We start from the raw sequence: 24,154 nt of genomic DNA on the forward strand, positions 1-24,154 counted from the left end.
TGTTTGTTTTTTATTGTTTTATGCTAAGTCTGCCTGGAGCATGCAGGAGAAAATAACATACTTTCATGGCCCAATTAGATTTTAATCTCCGTTTCTCTCCTTTCACTCCAGCCTTTGTCATTAAGTATGTCTATTTTACTTAATTTCTTCTGTTCCCTTGGGATCTCTTACCCTAAATTGAAAATAAAATAATGGTAACAAGATGTCCACATAATTAACCTAAGTAACTGCGTAATATGTTGTCTGGTATTCCGGATATGATGAGAGAGGGCGATGATGAGATGCCAAGGATAGAGGGGTGGGGTGCTAGCAAGGACCCTCAGCTCGTGGCCTTAGAGACCTGTTGGCCTCGCTGGAGCACACGTAGAGTCTTACGGAGGTGAGCCAGGGACTGTTGAGGTAATAGAGGCTAACAGGAAAGCACAGGTGAAATATTTCAAAGGATTTAAGGGGTGTTCCTCTAAGAAGGTGACTCAGCCAACAGCCCAGCTGAAGTTCCTCTACACCAATGCACGCAGCATGGACAACAAACAGGAGTAGTTGGAAGCCACTGTGCTGCTAGAAGGCCATGACCTAGTGGCCATTATTGAAACTTGGTGGGACAGCAACCATGACTGGAGTGCAGCAATCAATGGCTACAGGTGGTTCAGAACGGACAGGCAAGGAAGGAAGGGTGTAGTGATTGCCTGCTACATGAAGAGATGGATAGAGTGTGAAGACCTGTCTCTGAAGAATAGCCATGAGGAGGTTGAAAGCTTATGGGTAAGAATCAGAGACCAAGGCAACAAAGAAAACCTTGTGGTTGGTGTTTACTACAGGCCAACCAGTCAGAGTGAGACTATTGATGAAGCCTGCTCACTCCAGCCACAGTAGGCATCATGCTCACGGGCTCTTGTCCTGCTGAGGGACTTAAAGCACCCCAACTTCTGCTTGGAAAGTAGCACAGCAAACTGCAGGCAATCCAAGAGACTCCTGGAGTACATTGAGCCTAAGCCAGGTAATAGACAGCCTTACTGGGGGGATGTGATATTGGACCTGATTGTCACCAGTGCAAGTGAGCTTATAGGAGACATCAAGATCGGAGGCAGCCTGGGCTGCAGTGATTATGTGCTCATGGAGTTTGCAGTCCTAAGGGATGTGTGACAGGAAAAGATCAAAGTCAGGACCCTGAACTTTAGGAAAGCAGACTTCCAGATCTTCAAGGAGGTCATCAATAGGATCCCCTGTGAAACTGCCCCCAGGGACAAGGGAGCAGAACAGAGCTGGCAGATCTTTAAGGACACTTTCGATCAGGCACAAAAGCTTGTGATCTCCAGGTGTAAGAAATGGCATAGCTGCTGGTCAAAATAAAGGGCAAGAAGGAAATGCACAGCCAGTGGAAGCACTGACAGGTATCCTGGGAAGAGTAGAGGAACACTACCTGGTTGTGCAGACATGGGGTCAGGAAGGCCAAGGCACAGCTGGAACTGAACTTGGCAATGGACACAAAGAATACCAAGAAGGGCTTCTACAGGTGTGTGAACCAGAAAAGGGAGGTCAAAGAAAGTGTATCCCTGACGAGCAAGACTGGCAAACTGGTAACAAAAGGCTAGGAGAAGGCTGAGGTACTCAACAACTTCTTTGCCTCAGTCTTCACTGGCAACCTTTCTTCCCACATTTCTTGAGTGGATGAACTGCAACACAGGGACTGGGGGAGCAAAGTCCCTCCCACTGTAAGTGAAGATCAGGTTCTTGACCACTTGAGGAACCTGAACTATGGGACCTGATGAGATGCATCCCAGAGTCTTGAGGGAATTGGCTGATGTAGTTGCCAAGCCACTGTCCATGATATTTGAGAAGTCATGGCAGTCAGATGAAGTCCCTGGTGACTGAAAAAAGGGAAATGTTGTACCCCTTTTTAAAAAGGCTAGGAAAGAGGACCCTGGGAACTACCAGCCTGTCAGCTTCACCTCTGTGCCTGGGAAAATAATGGAAGAGATCCTCCTAGAAGCTATGCTAAGACACATGGAGGGCAGGGAGGTGATTTGAGACAGCCAGCATGGCTTCACCAAGGGTGAGTCCTGCCTGACCAGCCTCATGGCTTTCGATGATGGAGTAACTATGTCAGTGGACTAAGGAATGCCTGTGGATGTTGTCTGTCTCAACTTCTATAAAACCTTTGACAGAGTCCCCAGCAATATCTTTCTCTCTAAATTTGAGAGGTGTGGATTTGATGGCTGAACTGTGTGGTGGCTGAGGAACTAGCTGGATGGTTGCAGCCAGAAAGTAGTGGTCAATGACTCAATGTCTAGATGGACACTGGTGACAAGTGGTGTCCCGCAGAGGTCCATACTGGGACCAGTACTGTTTAATGTCTTCATCAATGACATAGTGGGATCAAGTGCATCCTCAGCAGGTGTGTGTATCACACTTAGCTGAGTGGTGTGGTTGACATGCCTGAGGGACATGATGCCATCCAGAGGGACCTCGACAAGCCCACGCAAACTTCATGAGGTTCAACAAGAACAAGTGCAAGGTCCTGCACCTGGGTCAGGGCAAGCCCCATTATCCAGGCTGGAGGATGAAGGGGTTGAGAGCAAGCCTGCAGAGGAGGACTTTGGAGTACTGGTGGATGAAGAATTGGACATGAGCTGGCAAAGTGCACTTGCAGCCTGAAAGGCAAATAATATCCTGGGCTGCGTCAAAAGAAGCACAGCCAGCAGGTCAAGGGAAGTGATTCTGCTCCTCTGCTCTGCTCTAGTGAGACCTCACCTGGAGTCCTGCATCCAGCTCTGGGCTGGAGAGACATGGGCCTGTTGGAGATGGGCTGGAGGAGGGCCACAACAATGATCTACTATGAGGAAGGGCTGAGAGAATTGGGGTTGTTCAGCCAGAGAAGAGAAAGCTCCAGGCAGACCTTATTGCGGCCTTTCAGTACTTAAAAGGGGCCTGTATGAAAGATGGGGAGAGACTTTCTAGCAGGGTCTGTTGGTATAGGATGAGGGGTAATGGTTTTAAACTAAAGGAGTGGAGATTCAGGCTGGACACGAGGAAGACTCTTTTTTTACAGTGAGGGTGGTGAAACAACATTCAAGGCCAGGCTGGACAGGGCTCTGAGCAACCTGATATTCAACTATGAAAATGTCCATGCTCATTGCAGGGGGGTTGGACTAGATGACCTTTGAAGGTCCCTTCCAACCCAAGCTGTTATTTGATTCTGTGATTCTATTCTTGTGTATTGTATCATATCTAAAATTACATTGAAATATCTTCAGAATGGTATTGCCTCTGTTTTTGTGTGGTTTTGGTTTTGTGTTTGTTTTGTTTCATTTTTTGTTTTGTTTTTCTTGTCCCAGTTGTAAAAGTTGGTTGTACAGGGTTCTTATCTTAAGTACAAGTTGCATTAAACTTTTATCATTTTCATATCCGTTCAGCTGATGAAACTGTAGTTAAAAACAAAGCTTGGAGCTGAAAGTGAACCATTTTTTAAACAGAACATACAGATATTAGGCATACATTTATTGATCTTGCTGCATATTTAATTTCTGTACTTTTTTTTAGATAATTCCATTTTTTTCCCCTCTCTTGTGGTCAGCATTCTAAAAGCCGTGGATCGCCAGATATTCCTCTGTAACATTAAGATGTGTTCTGGTGTTTTTGCCATTATCTTGCTTAACACTGCAGTGGGAATTGAAAGCTGCTGTAAAGAAACCCTCAGGAGGGACTATTAATGATCAGGGTTCTCAGTAGCTCTCTTTTATTAATTTGTATACCAGGTAGATGTTTTTAACAGACTTGGTGTAACCGATCTTAGACTTTTGAAGCTGGCAAAAATTAAACATTTCTGTTTTCTAGTCACTGGAAAATATCTTTTCAGATTCCAAAAATTTAAGTCAGAACATTGTAATTGTGTGTATGTTAAAATCCAACGTATTCTTCCTACCTCTCTCCCTCACAGCTCTTGCTTGTCAGGCATATGTAGAATATGGGCTGAAAATAAAGGCATACTTTCTTGGATAAGACAAATGAAAAAATTTCTAGAACTCCCAGCCAGGTGGCTTGCAAAGGTGTTGAACAATTGCTGTTGCATAATTACATGTTAAACAGTGAAAGTAATGAAGCCCTCTGTATTTATAGGTGTTTTAGCTTTTGTGAAACATATCACACTTATCTATTTGTTTTAAGTGAGTTTTGGTTTTCGTCCTTTATGTGTTTTGCAGCTTTCCGTAGTTCCCTAGTGAAGATGATTTAGATCGCAGAAATTAAGACACAAAAATTTACCTTAAAATAAAGAATTAAGCTTGTATTTTATGAATTATTTTAGACAGTTTTGGCCTGTTTTTGGCAAGCCATAAATTAAGATGAAGTCTATTTTTAGTTGTTTGTGACTGAATCTTCTGCGTCATCCTTCAGTTAAAAAAATATGGAAGTTTAATGATGATTAATGTAATCAGGTTTTTAAATGTTAGGAAGAGTTCAGTACAAATCTAGTGTAGCTGCTAAACAACAGGCAAGTGGGCAGCGTGGCTTCTTAGTCTATAAAGACTTTTGTGTTATAAGAAGCCTTTTCAATGCATGTGCCCTGAGATGGAAGTGATTTTTCATAAAACACATTAATTTTAATAGTTTCACATTAGAATCCTTTTGTATTTTATCTTATAGCAGTGTTTTGACTGTCTTCCTGGGGCTGGAAGATAGTTGGTTTGGGGTGTTATTTTTCCTATTAATATTTATCTTAAAAGAATTACTATGTAATAACATTTAAAGATTTTAATTTTATTTATGACTTGGAATTCTTCTTCTGACAGAATTGAAATGCTCAATAAAAATACTCATATTTGTATTTGGTGTGATTTTTCTAGCATACTTATAAAATAAATTAAAATTTTGATATTAAAATGTCACACCAACTCAAATTGGGAAGTAAGAACAGTTAAAGCAATAAGGAGAGTGGCAGTGTATGCTTATATAACCTCAGTATATGAAAGGATAGAAAAGTATTCAAATAATGTAAAGCAATCTGTTCTCAATAGTTCTTTTTGTATTATTTACAAAAATAATCTGTAAGTATCGGTTTTCTGAAATGGATATAGAAAGTAACTAAAGTACATAAGAAATGGGTACCTTGATGACATAATGTACTGCAGGTTGTGTTAAAAGTAAAATATTCTCTCAACCTGCAATATGTGCAGAAACATTTACTGAGAGTTGATAAAATTTACAAACCTTGATTCTTGCCCTATCAGTGTTTGGCCTTTTTTTTTTTTTTTTTCTGTTTGTAGAATACATGATATTAGCGTTCATATGTGTGGAATACACCATGCTTTGCCTTTTGTGTATTGAGAGGTTTTTTATATTTCTTCCCATAATGTAAAATGTGTTTGAGAGTATATTTTATATATCAATGTGAAATCAGTTTCTGACCCTATATGGATGGGAGGAAAGGAGGAATCAACAGACTTGGTGCAGTCTTCACTGGGTTGGGCTAAAGCTTTTGAAAGAGCTTATTAAGGTATTAAAATGCCTCAACAGGGATTTGCTGGGAACTAATGCTGTAATGTGTTAGTCATCCTGTATCTGCTTCTATTTTTGCAGGTTCTGAAGGATGACAGATGCTGGTTTCTGCAATGCCACTTGGAATCTCCAGCACTGTGGACTGATAAGTAATGTGCAGATTTAACTGCACAACCTGGGAATAAAGCATCGGGAGTGCTATTTCTTTTCAGCTTCAAAAGTGGACAGAAGTACAGTCTCATCTGTCTGCAACAGGAGATTCTTCAACAGATTTTTACAGCTAATAATAAAGACAACATAGCATCATCCACTTTCCTGATTTACAGTGCATCAGTGTCCAAGACAGATGGTCTGCCAGAAGCTGGAGGATGCTTGCAGAGCACATAATAATGAAGTTGTGAACTGATACTGCTGCTACTGCTGCCTAATTGTCAGGATCACAGCTGACAGACTGCACTGCCCTTTTTCTGCTACCTTAATCAGGCCAAGAACAGCAGAGTGGACATGGCTGGCCTCGTTAGCAACCTGCTAATACTGTTTCTTGTTTTTCAAAACATCTGTTTGGGGTTCAGAAGCCCACTTTCTGTCTTCAAGAGGTGGGTTATGCAGGAAGACCTTATGTGTTGAATGCATGCCGTCACGATATTATGGAAGTATGAAAAAGCAGGTCCTAGATTAAAATGTGAATGGTATTTGTTCCAGTTTTCTCACTTTCTCTGAATATTCTTTCTACAGTCTTAAAATGGCACTTCTGTCATACTGTTTTATCCACAGATTGCTCTATAAAATATGAGTTTAGGATGATAAAAAAAACAGTTAATAGAACTTGTTTGATAATGCCACAGGTGTATTACACAGAGAGTAAATATATTTCAGCTACTGAGTCAGCATACAGTTTTTAATGAGAAAGCATCAGATATCTTAAAACTGGGAAAACCTGGGAAATTTGGGGGGTTTTGAATGCCAGATTGCATAGGTAAACTTAAATGTAGTGTAGACAAGAGAAGTAGCCTCTTCACTTTCCAAAAGTGTTTTACTCTTTGTGAGGTGTGTTGTTCACTGTATTTACCATATCACTTCTGTATTTATGTGTATACATGAATATACATATTCAAAATTTATGTCAGTGTTGCATTGTGTTTCAGATGCCTTACCATTTAGTTCATTACGGTGATCTACATTTTTTTACAGTTTGTGTAGATATTGTATTCAATACAGACCTTGATATTCATGTGAAGTTGTAAAAGTTAACTGTTTTATTTTGCTGCTTATAATAGAAGTTGCTATAAAAATCATGGTGTTGGAATTAAAAATTTCCCCTTTGCACATTATTTCAATTTAATCTGTATTAAATTATACATCAGGTATATAGTCTTAAAAAGGAAAAAAAACCAACTGTCATGAATGATTAACTATGTTTGACTTTTTCTGATGAATTAATTATCTATCTGTACATCCCTGTGCCTCAGACAGCTATTTAGATTAGATGACAGGTTATGTTTTCAGCAATGTTTTCTAGACCAGTCTGCCTGATTACTCAGAGGAACTACTTCACTAAATACTTTGTGACTTAAGATGTTTTCCTTGGCTCATGAAGGAATGAAGTTTCCAGATCACTCCTGGAGCTAGTCAGCATTGTCAAACCTCTTTACTAGTTCTGAAGACCCTTCTTTTTAGAAAGACATAACAAAAATCAGTATTTTTAAAAATATTTCTTCCTTCTCTTTAAGGTATAAAGAGACTACCAGATTGCTTTCCAATGAATGCCCTGGAAGTGACCAACCAGTTATTTCAATTGGTCTGTCCGATTTTGCATTGGACATTCGCATGCGCGGGGTGACACCTAAGCAGGTGAGAGAAATGCGTTTTTTCTTTTTGCCACTTTTCTTTCATAAGATAGGAAAATAAAGCCTTGCCTACAACATCACTCGCATAAAATGGGCACAAAAAACAAAGTGGCTTTTATACCTATATATATGACGAGAGAAGAGTAGGAAATAGAAAGGTGATCTCAAATGAAAGAAAAATCTTTTCATCTGATTAATTTTATTTGTAAAAAGTTGATTTTATAACCTGAATTGCTAAAGTTTATTTAAACAAGGAATATGGATTTTAATAAAGTGAAACATTTCCATCTGAGCTATTAAGACACATTTATTTAGAGTTGCAGTTTACACCAAATCTGAGGTGATGCCTCAGTGAATTTAGTGACATTAAATTGAACATTGCTGCAACTTTGGCAAGCTGAGAGTAAACAACCAGAAAGCATTATCTAAGAGTAATACTTTTGACTCAGTGTTTTAAACCCTTAAATACTCCAGGAAAGATCCTATAAACAAGTTATAAAGGTATACTCCTTCAGAGTTGAAGTTGCTTAGCTTCTACTGAGCCAAGTGAGTAAAAATGAAGCCAATAATTAAGATTTTTGACATTAGAATTACCATTTTTAAGATTCTGCTGGCATTTTTACTTGTAGATTCATTAAGTGAGATAAACATTTATTTATTTATTTATTTATTTATTTTTAATTGCAGCAAGGTAATGCAGGGAATTATATATGTCATCAAAAGACACTGCGTGGCGTTTAGAGGGCTGCAGATGCTTAGAAACAGCAGGATGTTGTGCTGCAGTAGATGATGACTCATTGTTGCGGATAGCACTTCGAAAAAAATACTGAAGGGAAAATGAAGTTTCAGTAATTGTGAAGCACCCCTCTGGAACTTAGAGCAAGTGGTGTCATTCCAGTGAGTGCAAAAGAGAAATATAGTTTCTACTAGATTTTATTTGTCTGCAGCAAAATATTAAACTTCTCTTTTAGAAAGAATGAAAATTACTCTGAGTTCATCCAGGTGCACATTTGTAATTGTGTTGTATAGATTTTACTTGAGAAGCCATTAGTTCAAGAGCTGGGAGACACATATGAAGGGGTCAGTCACTTCAAATTCCTGTCAAAAGAAAGAAAACCAAAACCCAACACCAACAGGAAAAGTCTGTGATGCTTAATGTTTCAGCTGGATTGTTATGAATTCTGAATTCACTGTTTGGACACAGATTAGTATTTTCAGGAGAATTCACATGCCATATTCTTCTGGCCTCTTTCTTGGTGGTATGCATACATGACAGTCACATTTCTTACATAGAGTCGCAGCTAGCTTAAATTAGCCAGTTCTTTGTTTATAGTGTATGACCATGTGATGTGCATTAGATGTAAAATCAGAAGGTTCATGTAATGTAAGAATTGTTCGGGAAGGGCTGGAGTCATTGGTCATTTAGTCAAATATCTCCAAGCTCAAAAAAAGAGAGCTTCTCAAATAGTACTAATGCTGAGTTGAGTTCTTCCATAGCATCACCATAGGCAATTGTATTTAATTTTATTTGCTGAAGTCCTTGATACTCCAGCTTCCCAGATAATTCTTGTTGAAAACAGATACTGGAAGTTAATCTCTTTGGATTCCAAGAAGTCTAACCATCTGCATGTATTCCCTGCAACTGAAAAGAATTTTTGCTACTACCAGTAAGGTGGTACTTAGATTATGAGCATTCACATTGTTGTTTTGGAATGATTAATGTAGTAAACATTGAATTCTCCTAATGTAGGTGCATGCAGCTAAGATACAGCTTAGCTTCTGTGAAATATGTACCTGGTTCACAGAGGAAATGTTTAAATGTTTCTGAACAGGAGGAGGAGAGAAAAGAAACCCCAAATGATTTTGTATCATCTGTGTAGGTAGCACCTTATAATGGTGAAGGTGGTATAACTTTGCTGGAATGATTTGCAGATGGCTGAAGACAATTTAACTTGTCCTTGTATTGGTAGGTTTGTTACCTAAAATTAAATTCATGTGTACCTCTTATTGTCAAGACAGTGGGAAAGGTAGCCAAAACCCCTGCTTTTTTTTTTTTTTTTTTTTCAGGGAGCTACTAGACTACTAGTGACTTTAGAGGATTGTAGAGGGAGAAGTTGCCTCATGTTCTGTAGCTACAGCTGCACCATGAGTGACTTAATGAGAACTGACCCCTTACACAGTTTAGGAGTGCACTAACTGTGCAGGTCAACCCCTGAGTTGTGCATTCTTTTGTCACAAGTGCCAAACATGAACATTCATGTGAAACTGTTCTGAGTGCTCCTTATGAATGGAGACACTGAAGTGTGTATTCAGGCAGCACAAATCTGGAAATTGTTCAGGTAGAGTGGTTTTCCATCTTGGTTAATAAATGTGGTTTATATTCATTGGTGGTTTTGAATAGTACCACCTCTCATAAGTGGGGGAAACAGTATCTGCAGTACTTCAGTACTCTGTTTTTTCTCAATAATTATTCCAGTTGCACAGTAGGGAAAAATGCAAATAATATGTCATGGGAAGAGTAGTTCTGATGTGCTGCTGAAGGGCAGAGGACATCCAAGAGCTGTGGAGAGGAAGACTGAAGGGCTTTTTCAGTTCTGAAATAATTCTTTATATTTAAGATAATTATAAGTGAGGTGGACTGCAAACTGGCTGAAGGAAAGAAGCCAGAGAGTCGTGGTCAATGGGGCAGAGTCCACTTGGAGGCCTGTATCTAGTGGAGTGCCTCAAGGGTTGGTGCTGGGGCCAGTACTATTCAATATATTCATCAGTGACTTGGATGAGGGACTAGAGTGCACTGTCAGCAAGGTTGCTAATGACACCGAGCTGGGAGGAGAGGCTGACAGGCCAGAAGGCTGTGCTGCCATCCAGTGTGACCTGGACAGGCTGGAGAGCTGGGTGGGGAAAAATTTAATGAAATATAACAAGGGCAAATGTAGAGTATTGCATCTGGGCAGGAACAACCCCAGGTTCCAGTATAAGTTGGGGAATGATCCATTAGAGAGCAGTGTAGGGGAGAGGGACCTGGGGATCCTGGTGGACAGCAGGATGACCATGAGCCAGCACTGTGCCCTTGTGGCCAAGAGGGCCAATGGCATCCTGGGGTGTATTAGAAGCGGGGATGTTTAGTAGGTCGAGAGAGGTTCTCCTTCCCCTCTACTCTGCCCTGGTGAGACCACACCTGGAATATTGTGTCCAGTTCTGGGCTCCTCAGTTCAAGAAGGACAGGGAACTGCTGGAGAGAGTCCAGCGCAGGGCAACGAAGATGATGAAGGGAGTGGAGCATCTCCCTTATGAGGAAAGGCTGAGGGAGCTGGGTCTCTTTAGTTTGGAGTAGACTGAGGGGTGACCTTATTAGTGTTTACAAATATATAAAGGTTGAGTGTCAGGAGGATGGAGCCAGGCTCTTCTCGGTGACAACCAATGGTAGGACAAGGAGTAATGGTTTTAAGCTGGAACATAAGAGGTTCCACTTAAACTTGAGAAGAAACTCCTTCTCAGTGAGGGTAACAGAGCACTGGAACAGGCTGCCCAGGGAGGTTGTGGAGTCTCCTTCTCTGGAGACATTCAAAACCCGCCTGGACACATTCCTGTGTAGCCTCATCTAGGTGTTCCTGCTCTGGTAGGGGGATTGGACTAGATGATCTTTTGAGGTCCCTTCCAATCCCTAGCATTCTATGATTCTATGATAAGAAAATTATCCCTCTGCACAGTAAATTATCCCTCTGCACAGTATGTTAGGACTTACTGTTTAAATGGGAAGCAATATGTTTTATCTTCTAAGAAAGGATGGGATTAGCACATTTTGAAAACTGAAATTTCAGATATGTTACTTGATACTGTTAAGCAAATTGAAGGCTATTTTGTGAAAGCGTTATTGCAAATGCAGTGTAAACATCTTTACTCTGTCAGTAACACAGACTGTCTTCACATTACTTTGGTGAACAATCTGACAATGACTAGTGTAAGGTGATATAAACAATAACAACAGATGAGAAGTAAAAAACTTTGAATAATCCCTTTCTGCTCCTTGCCCCTCCACCCTCTTTCTTCTTCAGAGCAGTTGGTCTCTGATTTTTTTATTTAGTTTTTTTGTTTGTTTTTCTCTCTTAAAACAACGTTGCTCTATTTTAGGATTAAAATCCTAAAGACGCATCAGATTACCTAAGAGCATTCCTCTAAATTTACAATGTAGAGTACATCGGCATTGAAAACAGATGACAAGGGAGGGAAAGTAAGATGACAAGGGAAGATGCCAAGAGAAGAACAAGGAATTACTGGATGGAGTCCAGTGATGGGCTATGAAAACGACTAGGGGTCTAAAGCATCTTTCTTATTATGAGGGACTGAGAGAGCTGGGTCTGTTCAACGTGGAGAAGCCTGAGTGGGGATCTTATCCATACTTACAAATATCTCAAGGGTGGGTGTCAAGAAGATGGAACCAGACTCTTTTCAGTGATGCCCAACAAGAGGAGGAACGGCAACGGGCACAGACTGAAGCATAGAAGGTTCCACCTGAATATGAGGAGAAACTTCTTTATTTTGAGGGTGCCAGAGCACTGGAACAGGCTGCCCAGAGAGGCTGTGGGGTCTGCTTCTCGGTAGACATTCAAAACCTGCCTGGACACATTCCTATGTGATCTGCTCTGGGTGAACCTGCTTTAGCAGGTGGGTTGGACTAGATGATCTCCAGAGGTCCCTGTGACAAAGAACATGGAAAAAAGATGCTTAACTAGAACAGTTCCTTACTTGCGTTGTAACACTGAATCAGAAAGGCGTGACTGAGTTCTATGACAGTTCACAGAAATGAGGAGCACAATACCATTTTTATCTGTATTTTCCAGTTAACAGTCTTTGATTGAAAAAAAAAAAAAAAGAGCCAGAAATATTAGTATATCTAGGTTTCTAATAATCTTAGTAGATGTTATGGCACACATAATAAAATCTCAGCCATTGCATCTGTGGTAAATCCTAATATTCTTTTCTTAACCAATTTATTCTTAATTGGGTAAATGATACTTTGAAAAAAATGTGTTTTCCTTATTTTTTGTCCACGCTGTTTCTAATTTCATGTTTAAAGACAAAGAATCTGCTGTTTATTTTGGCTACAATGTAAAACATTGCTGCCATTGACTTTCAAAGTTTGGGTATAAGGTTCTAAATGAAGGGGTTTTTAAAAGAAATATACTTCTGAACCCAGTTTAAATAGTAAATGTAGAATATTTCTTTTTCAATTTCTACAAGGCTTTAATATGTTCCTATATAAATGCACATAGCTAGAGTGCACAAAGGCATTCTTGTCAGTTGTATCAGCTGACCTTAGTTCATCCTTCTCTCTTTTAGCAAGAAGACCCAAAATGGTTTATTCTCTGTGCACATCACTGCTTTGTCATTGTACCTGTCCTTCTGTCTCTGTTACATTTATTTGTTTACACCTATTTGCAGTGTCTTCTTTTAAGTTAGGTTTGATGTTTTCCATAGCAGGAATCTTATCTTCATCTGTTTAGTGCAGTCCTTGTGAAAGTCAAAGCCTGGTGAGGTTTTGAGTTTTTGGATGTAGTGAAAGTCCTGTAGCTGACATGTTTGGCACTTGTGACATGTCAAGGGAAAATATTGTCATTGATCATAACACAATTAGATGCATGATCGTAACAGAATTAAGTGCATGAATAAAAAATAATTGTATTTCTATGATTGCTGCTACAATGGCACAACACTTTAAAACTTTTTGGTACAGTTATATAAATTTGGAATAGAGTGAAATACTGCTATAGGCAGAAAACTATTTAGATATGAAGCCATAGAATCACACAGTATCTGAAGTTGGAAGGTTCCTGTGAAGATCATCAAGTCCAACTCCCTGCTCCTCGTAGGACTTCCTAAAACTAAACAATATGACTAAGAGCATTGTCCAGAGATGTCTTGTACTCTGATGGGCTTGGTGCTGTGAGCGCTTGCCTGGGGAGCTTGTTCCAGTGCGTGACTGCCCTGTCAGTCAAGAACCATTTCATAATGTCCAGTCTAAACTCCCATTTCTTTGTGTCCTGTCACTGGTCACCAGAGAGAGGAGAGCAGCACCTCCCCTTCCACACAAGCACCTTGGTTCTTAGATTGTAGTGAGTTTATAAACACTGAGTAAGTAGTGCATTCCAAGAACACAACGAATGAGAAGCTCAATAATTCTTTTCACTTTATGTAGCACACTCATATTTATTCATGCTGTTTATTTGGACATCAAGAGAGTACTATTACTGCCTCAGATTTTTACTGGTCAGGAAGGGGGTGGTGTTTGTTAACCACTCCAAATAAATTCAGTGCTAAGGTTTTTAAGTATATAGTTTTTAATGTATTAATTTGTTCAGTATTCCCATATTAATCTTCAGAAGGTGTACAGAATTTTGATGCTTATTTTTGTTATTTTCATTGTAAATATTCCCAATTTAAAAGGTAATTTCTGTTCTTTTGTCTTTTAATAGTCTGATACTTACCTCTGCATGTCAGTACCCCTCCCAGTGGATGATGAAGCCTATGTAGGTGAGTATTTGTTGACTGGAAGAACATAAACAAGCCATTTTGAAGAACCACAGCATTTCCTTTTTTTTTTCTTTGACTCATATTGACTCAGTCTTTGGCTATCAGTTTCCAAAATGCATTTGACATGGCTGATGGAGAAACAAACTTGAGAGTGCAACTTAGCCAAGATAACGAATTGTATCTGGGAGAGATACATGAGTAACAGTGGTTAAGGAGCTGCATGCAGATGCCTCTGGCAGTCAGTACCAAACAACCCCATTTGTAAAGTATTGGCTTTCTGTCTGTGGCTGGATACTTAGTTCTGCTCCACTGAGCAGAACTGTTTATTTACCTGCTGGTACAGGCTGTAAATCCTTTGTACTTACAATCAGTATTGGCTGCATTAAGATTTTATTATACTTTTCTGGGGTAAAAATAAAACAAAAACATAAAACAACAACAAAAACCCCAAGCCAACCAAACAAGAAACCAACCAAACCCTCTCCCCCCCCCACCCCCCCTTTTTTTTTTTTCTTAATGTCGTGGCAAGAATAACATGGCAAACAAATAACAAGAAATACTGTGACAGTGTATGAATACTGAGAGCATACAGATCAGCAAAACACCACCATCTGTTCAAAAGGTCTTTGAGGTACTTTTAATTTAATTTTGCATTGCTTGGGAACATACAATTGTTCAGGTAGACAGAAGGCTTTCTGGTTTGGCTGAAGATAGTTTCACTATCAGATTGTGCTATAAACTGAAACAAAAGAAAACAATGAGAAGTTAAAATGTCTATATTTTTCTTCCTTTACTCTTTTGTTGCATTTTAGGATATCTGCACTTACTGTAAATATGGTGGGAATCCTATGTAGTTTTTGTTGTAGTGTATTGTACTACTGTTGTTCCATATATATTTCCTTGCAGAAATCCTTCAGATCTAGAATATTTTGTTCAGATTTCCATGTTGTATTATTGTAACTAAAAAAAAAATTAGTCCATTTTTTTTCAGTGCTTTTCTGTATATCTGTTTTATAAAGAAGTCATAACCTGACCTGACATTTTGGCCTGACCCCAGCGAGAAAAATAAGCATAGAAGGGAGTGTTTATTGTCTGATAAACTATACTTGCTGTGCAGTGTGCAATAGACTCTTCTGCTTTCCAGTGGTTCACAGAAAGGCATACTACTAACCTGCTGACAGAGCAATTTTTATGTAGTGCTTCACTGAGTTGCAAAATTGCATAGTTCAATTCTTTATTAGATTGCTGCACATTTAGCTCTGTCATTTGGTGTTTACATTTGTTAAAGCCATATAAACTTCTTTCAGTGGTATATATGTTTAAAAGGACCTACTAAAAGTTTGCCTAAAAGTGGTATTTATACAAAATCTCAGTGTGAGTCATGCAAGGCAATCCGTTTTCTGGGCAGAGAAACCATTCTAGTTGTCAGGTGCAGCTTTGAAGAGTGAGAGGAGCTTGATGAGCAAATTTCAAACAAACAAATAAGCAACCCCTTCCCCCCCCCCCCCAAAGAAACAAACAAAACCCCAAACTCATTCCGTGACTATAAAGTTTTCCTATGATAGCATTGCCTACAACCTTTCAACCTCTTATATTTGAAAGCTTTGAGAATAAAACAAAATTACTTGGGTTTTTTTCCTTTGTCCTTTCCACCAAAATGAGTAGGCATGTAGACAGTCTTTAGCATGTGATTGGTTCCATCTCACTGCAGTAAAGTCATTCAGAAATGTTTTCAGTGGAAAAGATTTGTCAGATTGGAGTCTTCACAATCAACAGAAGTTACCCGATCCTTGACAATACTATACTCAAATGTAATCCAGTAAAGAACAGAAAGAATGCAACATGTAACACCTGAATAGCAAATTAAATCTTATTCTCAGGAAAGAGATTTTTACAATAGGTATCGTCATCTAAGAAACAAGGTGTTAAGTGGAGTTTTTCCTAAAATATTTCTAAATACTCTTAAGTGCTGCGAAGCTAATTAGTAACTTATTTGCATGCATGTATTTTATGTTGCTTAAATCGGCATAGATTGACATACAGAGAATGAAATACTTATTTTTAAAAGCATAGTGTCTACATTTTTATGGTTTAAGCGGACTCTGCCATCTTTTCATTGCTAATAAATGATGTCATTAACTTCCATTAATTGTTTTACTCTGTGATAGAAGCATCTAAAAAACAACGTATGAGTTATCACTCAGGATTGCTGTGCATTGAGGAGACAGTGTGCACTCTGAAGCGTTTCAACATAAGGTGGTGTGAATACAATAACTTGAGTTTCAAGAGAGTGCAGTGGTAAAGCTGAGACCAGAACCTATTATACATGTGTTGAGGGTTTAGATTGCAAGGTGACAATAAAACCCTGGCAGATGTATTGTTAACCTCCTCTCCCTCCCACTTCCCCTTTTTGCCCCTCCCTCTCCCCCCTTCCCACTAAGGACAGGCGATCGAGAGGGAAAGAAGGACAGAGAGAAGAGAGTTGGAAAAATTAAAAATGTTTTACTAATGCTACTAATAAGAACAGAGAAAATAATACAAAATATACAAAACCAATCTTGAAAGTCTCAGCAACTGCAGAGCCGGCACCCAAAGTCCTGAATTGGACTCTGCAGCCAACCGGAGCTGGATTCAGTCTCTAGGCCTCAGTTCGCAGGGACGACTAGCAAGATCCTCTCCTAATATCGGCCATAAGCAGAAGGGAAAAGAAGGCAAAAGGGAAAGGGACGAGATCCTCGTGATCCCCCACTTTTATATGAAGTATTCACGTGAATGGAATGTTTTACACAGTTGGTCAGTTTCTTGGCCACCTGTTTCTCATTGCCCCTCTCGTGAGATGTCCATGCATGCTTATCATTGCTTATCATTTGCATTCCATTGCTGTGTTTACCAAAACATGTATCTGGTTCTCCAGGAAAATGCAGCTAATAGGAAGGCTTTAGCTGACACGCAAAATTCACTAAAAGAGAAACTTGTTTTTTAACAAAACCAGGACAACATGTTTTATCTCCAGTTCAATTTATTTGTACAAAACGCTGCCAAATAAATGCCATCTCCTTTTAGTGGTGTGTTCTTTTTTTTTTTTTTTTTTTTTTTCACTTGAAAAGGACGTTTTTATGATGAATATCCATATACTTTGACCAAGATTCACTTGTTTATTACTTTTTTCTTTGCTTTCCTATATTTAACCCATTTTCCTCCTGCCTGCAAGACAATGTGGAAGAGGAGGTTCTATTTACAGAAACTGTGTAATATCTTTTTCAGTGATCTGGATGAGGTGATCAAGTGCACCATCAGTCAATTTGCAGACAACACCAAATTGGGTGGGAGTGTTGATCTGCTGAAGGGTAGGAAGGCTATACAGAGGGATCTGAACCAGCTGGATCGATGGGCTGAGGCCAACTGTATGAGTTTTAACAAGGTTGAGTGCTGGATCCTGCACTTGGGTCACAACAATCCCATCTAACGCTACAGGCTCAAGGAAAAGTTTCTGGAAAGCTGCCTGCCAGAGAGGGATCTGCGGGATTGACAGTCGGCTGGATATGAGCCAGCAGTGTGCCCAGGTGGCCAACAGGGCCAACGGCATCCTGACTTGTATCAGTAACAGTGTGGCCAGCAGGACTAGAGAAGTGATTGCTTCTCTGTACTCCGCACTGGTGAGGCCCCACCTTCAGTTTTGGGCCCCTCATCATAAGAAAGACATTGAGGTGCTGGAGAAAGTGCAGAAGAGGACAATGAAGCTGGTGAGGGGCCTGGAGCACAAGTCTGATGAGGAGTGTTTGAGGGAACTGGGGCTGCTTAGGCTGGAGAGAAGGAGGCTGAGGGGAGACCTTATTGCTGTCTACAACTACCTGAAAGGAGGTTGCAGCAAGGAGAGGGTTGGTCTCTTCTCCCAAGTAGCAAGTGAAAGGACAAGAGGAAATGGCCTCAAGTTGTACCAGGGGAGGTTCAGACTGGATATTAGGGAAGAGTTTTTCACAAAAAGAACTGTGAAGCATTGGAACAGGCTGCCCAGGGAAGTGGTTGAGTCACCATCCCTGGAGGTGTTTAAAAGATATCTAGATGACCTTCTTTGGAACATGGTTTAGTGCTAGAATTAGGTTATGGTTGGACTCTATGATCTTGAGCGTGTTTTCCAACTGGAATGACTGTATGATAAACTGCAGTAGGATAAATTTGTTGCCTACTACTGGTGAAAGATAAAGGCCTTGGAAGAGAGCACATTTTTATTACTGTATGCAGGCAGTACTACATTTGTTAGTTAGTAGACAATATTTTCAGTAAGTTTTTTTTCAATATTTTTCATTAAATTTGTGTTTAAGGACTTCGAATTCAGACTTCAGCTTGGCTCTTTTCCGAAAATCAGTAAACAGTCATGCTTGCACAGGGACAAAGGGTACGAGTTTGTACTGCAAAGCTGGAAGGATACTGTACCAGGATTCACCAACTTGTTCAGAGTCTGTTCTCAGACACTATCAAAAGAATGAACTGATCAAACTTACTGATGAAATACTACCAGCTACAAGGAGGAACAGAGCAAGTTTTGCCCTAGAGGTATTTTTGCAGATGCTGTTAGTTTTCTGTATTATATTCTTTAGTGAAGGTTCAGACTGTCAAGGCAGAGATTTCTGTTTGAACCAGTTGTTTTTCTGTCTCAAAGGTCTGCAAATGCTGACAAAGGATGGTACAGGGAATATTTGTTTGTTTGTGGGATCGGCTGATGTACACTTAGGTTAATGTTGGGAACATATGTTTTGGTCCTGTGAAACAAAATGTCTGTGAGATTAATATGTAATTTTTCAATAAAATCTCCTTCTAGTTACATTTTTTAAATATATTGTGGTCTTATTTGACCTCATGTTTGATTAATGTTTATGAATAAGTACCCACACCATAAACTAGATTCAGTCTTTAATGGTGCAGTCATTGATAAAAATCAGGTTTTGACTACTGAGCTGTAGCGATAGCTAAGGGTGCTCTACAGACATTTATAAGAATTGACTCTGACAGCAAGCCACTCAGCCAAGAAATTTGACCGTCATCTTCACCTCCTTACATTCATTCCCATGGGTGACCAGTGTCTTTTTCTTGTTGACTCATGGTGAGTCCCTATCTGTCAGATTGTATTGTGGAAATGAGAAGGAGCCTATGGTGTTCAGCAACACAAATTCAAATAATTAGATGATTTATTACTTTTTGTCCATACATGACTCTGAGACACTGTAGGTTGTTAGTCTAGTATGGCATATATAAACTTCCCTATTGCCAAGTGCTGATGACTTCACTGTATTGAAGGCCGCTAATGTCTTCCTAATTCTCCAAACTGTGGACATTGATATGTTCATAAATCTCTTTAAAGTTATTTATATTATAGAAAAGTCAACTTTTTTAAAAAAGTATATCAACTTTATATCACTGAATTGTTATTTGTAAAGATGAACTTCTTAGAAATGATTTTTTTTAATACATAAGTTAACTAGACATTGTTAAAATGAAATCGATGTCATGTTCTCTTTGTTCCTGTTTCTCCTGGAGTTCATAATTCAAAGTTGTACTTGGTCAGGAAAGTAGGTCAGACTTTATTCAGATTTAGTATATATACCAAAAATGTTACTGTTATTTTAGTAATAATTTTTTAGCACTTTTCCTTGTATAAAAATATTTACTGAGTAATCTTCTTTTGTTGTTTTAAAATGTGGAGGCTGTTGACTAGGAATATAGGGCTTTCGTTTGGTATTTCTTAAGCCTTTGGTAGTGACAGGTACTACATTTTAATTGTAGTCTATGCACTTTCATCATGCTGGCAAGTTTAGCACTTCTGAATTCACCCATGGTACTCAAAAGTACCTTCCCAGGGCATGTGGGTGCATCTCTTACTTCCCAAACAAAGCCCTAAACTCTGGCGTGCTCATTTCCTTACAATCTGACTGCATGGCTTATGTGTTCAAGCTAGAATTTAACCTGCATGCCTTAACTTTTGGCTGTTTTTCCTCACTTGTCACAACAAACCTGAGCTCCAAAAATAGGGTTAAAATCTATTTGTTTTTTTTTTCCTTCATGAAACTGGGACAATAATCCACATTATCATTCACTTCAGGAACACTGCCTTAGCCACATGTTAAAATACTGAGAGCCCATCTGGAATATTGTGTCCAGTTCTGGGCCCCTCAGTTCAAGAAGGACAGGGAACTGCTGGAGAGGGTCCAGTGTAGGGCAACGAAGATGATTAAGGGAGTGGAGCACCTCCCTTATGAAGAAAGGCTGAGGGAGCTGGGTCTCTTTAGTTTGGAGAAGAGGAGACTGAGGGGTGACCTTATTAATGTTTATAAATATATAAAGGGTGAGTGCCATGAGGATGGAGCCAGGCTCTTCTCGGTGGCAAACAATGATAGGACAAGGGGTAATGGGATCAAGCTGGAACACAAGAGGTTCCACTTAAATTTGAGAAAAAACTTCTCAGTAAGGGTGACAGAGCACTGGAACAGGCTGCCCAGGGGGGTTGTGGAGTCTCCTTCTCTGGAGACATTCAAAACCCGCCTGGACATGTTCCTGTGTGACCTCACCTAGGCGTTCCTGCTCCAGCGGGGGGATTGGACTAGATGATCTTCCGAGGTCCCTTCCAATCCCAAAAGATACTGTGATACTGTGTGATAAATCTGCAAACTTTGGGAGCAGAACAGCATTTCAGTGGCTTGCAGCTTCACCATCTGATTATAATAAGACTCTTACAAGAGCTAAAAGACACTTACTTGAAGGTTTCTTGGTGTCTATGTTTTTGTAAGGGAAGGAGTGACTCAATTTTGGAATTTCTTCTGTAGGATAACCTTAAAAACCCTCCAAGGTCCTTCTATATCTTATATGAAAAAAATTCCATTGCAATCCTTGCATCTGACATATCATTTCACTTGTACTAAAGCAAGTCACCCAGTGTAGCTTGCTTTATTTCTAGAAATGCCATCATTGTACTTTCATGGTCGATGTTACAACAGTGTGACACTGGTAACCTTTTTCCCATGTGAAACAGAACCACAAATATTTGAGAAACAAAACCAGTGTTTTGTTTATGGCATGGGATAAAGAAACAGACATTTGAATGTTGAACATTCACCTTAGTCTAAGTTGCAAATAATGAGAAATATTTGGTCAATGAGATTTTGTTGACTTTGAACAAATCTTGTTTTCCGTTCTAAAGGGTTTGACATATTAGTGATAATAAATTATAATTCCCTCTTTGAACTATTGTCCTAAGAAACATGTAGCAAAAATGTAAACCAGATGGAATACTGGAAGAAGATACCACTTTAACTGATGCATAAGATGTCACTTGCTCTCAGCTGTAGCTTACTGTTTGTTTGTGGTTTTGACGAGTAAGTACAAAAGAAGTAGAAAACTATTAAATCACAAATGTGAATTTTGAAGCTAGATTTACATTAGCGTGGTTAAAATTTTGTGGTTTGAGATACATTCATATGTTAACTAAGTGTCATATTCAACTTCTGGGGAAAAATAGAGCAGTTTTGAGTGGGAACTTGGAATTCCTTTTTTGTAATAAATAAGTGGGTTACAGCGTTTTTGCTTGGGAGACAGCATGTTGAATGGGAATTTAAGGAAAATTTGTAAGTGGAATGCAGAAGGTAATTAAATGAGTGAGGATATACAGGCCTTGTTTCTAGTGTATTGCAGAGCAAAAAATGGCACAAAATGCTCTTCCTTATGTAACTTATGGTGAGAGTAAGGGTAGCTTATTTGTTTTTCCATTTTGTTTTTCAGTTGACTTTAAGCCTCATGCCAGCATGGACACTGTCCATCATATGTTACTCTTTGGTTGTAATGAACCTTCTTCGACTGAAAATTACTGGTAAGAATTGCAGCTTGCTTCTGTTATTGTACCTAGCTTTTCTTGTGTTAATTGCTTCCATATAAACCTTTTCCAGTGTTGCAATTCTTTTGTAAAATATAAAAATTTGGAAGGAAGAAGAAATCAGTAACATACTTTGGCCCTCTGGCTTTTCCAGTGAATTGATGCTATTCATGCAAATGTACCTGGCCTTCTGAAAGGCTGTCTAACAGTGTGGGACCTGTGCTGGCTCTGCAGAGTAACGCCTTTGCTGCAGCATGTTAGAATCTTTAACTAACAAATGCTAAAGAAGTGCACAGGTATTTCTCCCTTCTTGAAATACCCAGGTCCTTCCACAAAAATAAAGTAGGCTCCTAGTGCTCATTTGCTCAGGTTTTGCTCAGTGCAGAAAAAAAGAACGTGTAGGTGCTTTTGTTTGTTGATCATAATTGGTGATAAAAATGTTTCAGCCACTATGACAAGAAGTTTTACCTGAGCTGACAACCTGTGCTGAAATCAAAGTAGCATGCCTGAGCTGATTCATCAGAAGTTCAGGTTCTCCATAGATAATCAAGAATACACTTGAATGATTTAAAAGTAAATGATGAATTATTCAGAACTTCTGAGTCTCCTGGCAAGACAGATCTTGTACTGCGTCAAACCTGATACTGAAATGAGCTCCCATGAATTAGGTGATTCATAGACATAACCTTTTTTTAGACGTCAGGTGAGGCAACTTTAAATCATTATCTAATCTAAACAAATGAATAAGTACATGTCGTACATCACCACCCAGTAACTGTGCCATCAGACTTGCTGCTTCAATTAAAAAGCAGGCATGGTTTTGGAAGCTTATGACATCAATAGTTCAGTAAAGGTTGCAAACGGTGTCAAGTCTGGTTCAATGAAACACTTGTATTTCACTGCTTGGGGGAGAGTAAGAACAGCAGGAACACTTATGTTTCTATGTACCCTTTCTTACTGTTGTCATTGCCCCAGAGTGTTCTCCACCATTCAACTCAAGAACTGAAAACAATAATTTTTCTTATTCAGTCACCTCAGTTGTCCTTTCTTACAAGTCCTGGTTAGATTCAGGGAGTGTAATAGAGTATAATAGAGAAATAAAAAAAAAAAAAAAAAGTTATTTGTTTTCCTAAGCAATGAAAATATCCTAAAAGAATAGCCAAATACTGGTCTTGCTGACATAATTAAATATGTTGCTTTCAGTCTAGGTAGTCAATCAAAACCCCAATGTCACTAAAAAAATCCCCAAACCACAAAAAAAACATGTCGTGAGTTTACCCAAGATTGAGGAGAATGCTTTTGGAAAGTCCAGGAGTGTTTGCAATAAAACAAAGACCCAAGAAGCAGTCAGTAAGCTCCATTTCCATGCCCTCCACTCCTCCACACCCCCCTCAATTTTGACCGAAGTAAAAATAAGTTGTTAGTACAATACTGGATAGTATGCAGTTGAAGTCCATTTCTGTGCTACTCATTCTATTCAGAATCCCATGATATTTTGCATGTAAAGAACCTATGGATTTCAGTGATTTGTTAATGTTTTTTTAAATTTGTTTGCAAATTTATACTTCTTTACTAGCTTCCTCCTTTTAAAATCTGTTTGTCAGTTATCTTAACTCTTCTTTGTAATCTCCTCTGGGTTGGTTTTTTTTTCCAGAAAATTTGATATTTCAAGATCAGTGTTGATGGCTAAATGAGATGGTTGAGCATTTTTCAAGCAAAATGAAAGTGTCATGTGTGTATTTCATGTTTCTCCCCTGCAGTCTTCTTCCTCCATTGGCCAGTGTCTCAGGAGAAAAGACTGAAAAGAAAAGCCTACATAGATTTTTTTTTTTTTTTTTACCTGGCTAATGTGGTCCTAAAAAATACTGTGGTTTAAACAAAGGCTAGCTGGCCCAGAGCATGGTGGTGAAGCTGTGACTGCTTGTGGTTTCTGTTGTTGTTCCCCCTAATCAATCTCTTCAACACATTTCCGAGCTGTGCAGTGCAATACCTGATTAGATCCCTGAAGTCTTTTGGTTTTTTTCAGATTGTAGCAGCTGAAAGCTGTGCAGCTTTTACCTGCAACTGTATGAAGCATTTCACCCTGAAATAAGTTTTGCTTGCTCACTGGGGCAAATTTGAAGGGGGAGATGACCAAAGTAGTGCTTGTGGAGGTCTAGAAATAGGTGTTATGAGCAAAATTAATGAAGAGGAAGAGGTGATATGTTCCCTTTTCTCTTGGTAGTCTAGTGATTATGGCATTGCTTTCTGTCAGAAGAAAACACAGCAGCCATGTTGCAGTAAGGCTCTCTGGAATCACAGAAACACATAATGACTTGCGGAGGTGGTTTTCCCTACGTGACGGACAAACTGGTTATCCCAGGGAGCGCAGCCTGGAAAGCATCACTGTCTTTTGTTTTGAGAGGTGGTACATGTCTCTCAG

General features: G+C 39.2%; 1 protein-coding gene across 8 annotated transcripts in view; it reads left to right on the forward strand.

Moving 5' to 3' along the window:
• The window catches only part of PAM (peptidylglycine alpha-amidating monooxygenase), a 124,207-nt gene that overhangs the window by 51,718 nt on the left and 48,335 nt on the right, over positions 1-24,154 (forward strand). For all 8 annotated transcript variants that reach the window (XM_082074338.1, XM_082074342.1, XM_082074343.1 and 5 more), the window contains 4 exons: positions 5,575-6,089; positions 7,224-7,344; positions 13,814-13,871; positions 21,642-21,729. In XM_082074338.1, coding sequence (XP_081930464.1) covers positions 5,998-6,089; positions 7,224-7,344; positions 13,814-13,871; positions 21,642-21,729 — 359 coding nt within the window. In that variant the 5' untranslated portion in view covers positions 5,575-5,997. The remainder of the gene's footprint in view (positions 1-5,574; positions 6,090-7,223; positions 7,345-13,813; positions 13,872-21,641; positions 21,730-24,154) is intronic.

Source organism: Streptopelia decaocto (assembly GCF_964273445.1).
Source record: "Streptopelia decaocto genome assembly, chromosome: Z".
NCBI lineage: Eukaryota > Metazoa > Chordata > Aves > Columbiformes > Columbidae > Streptopelia > Streptopelia decaocto.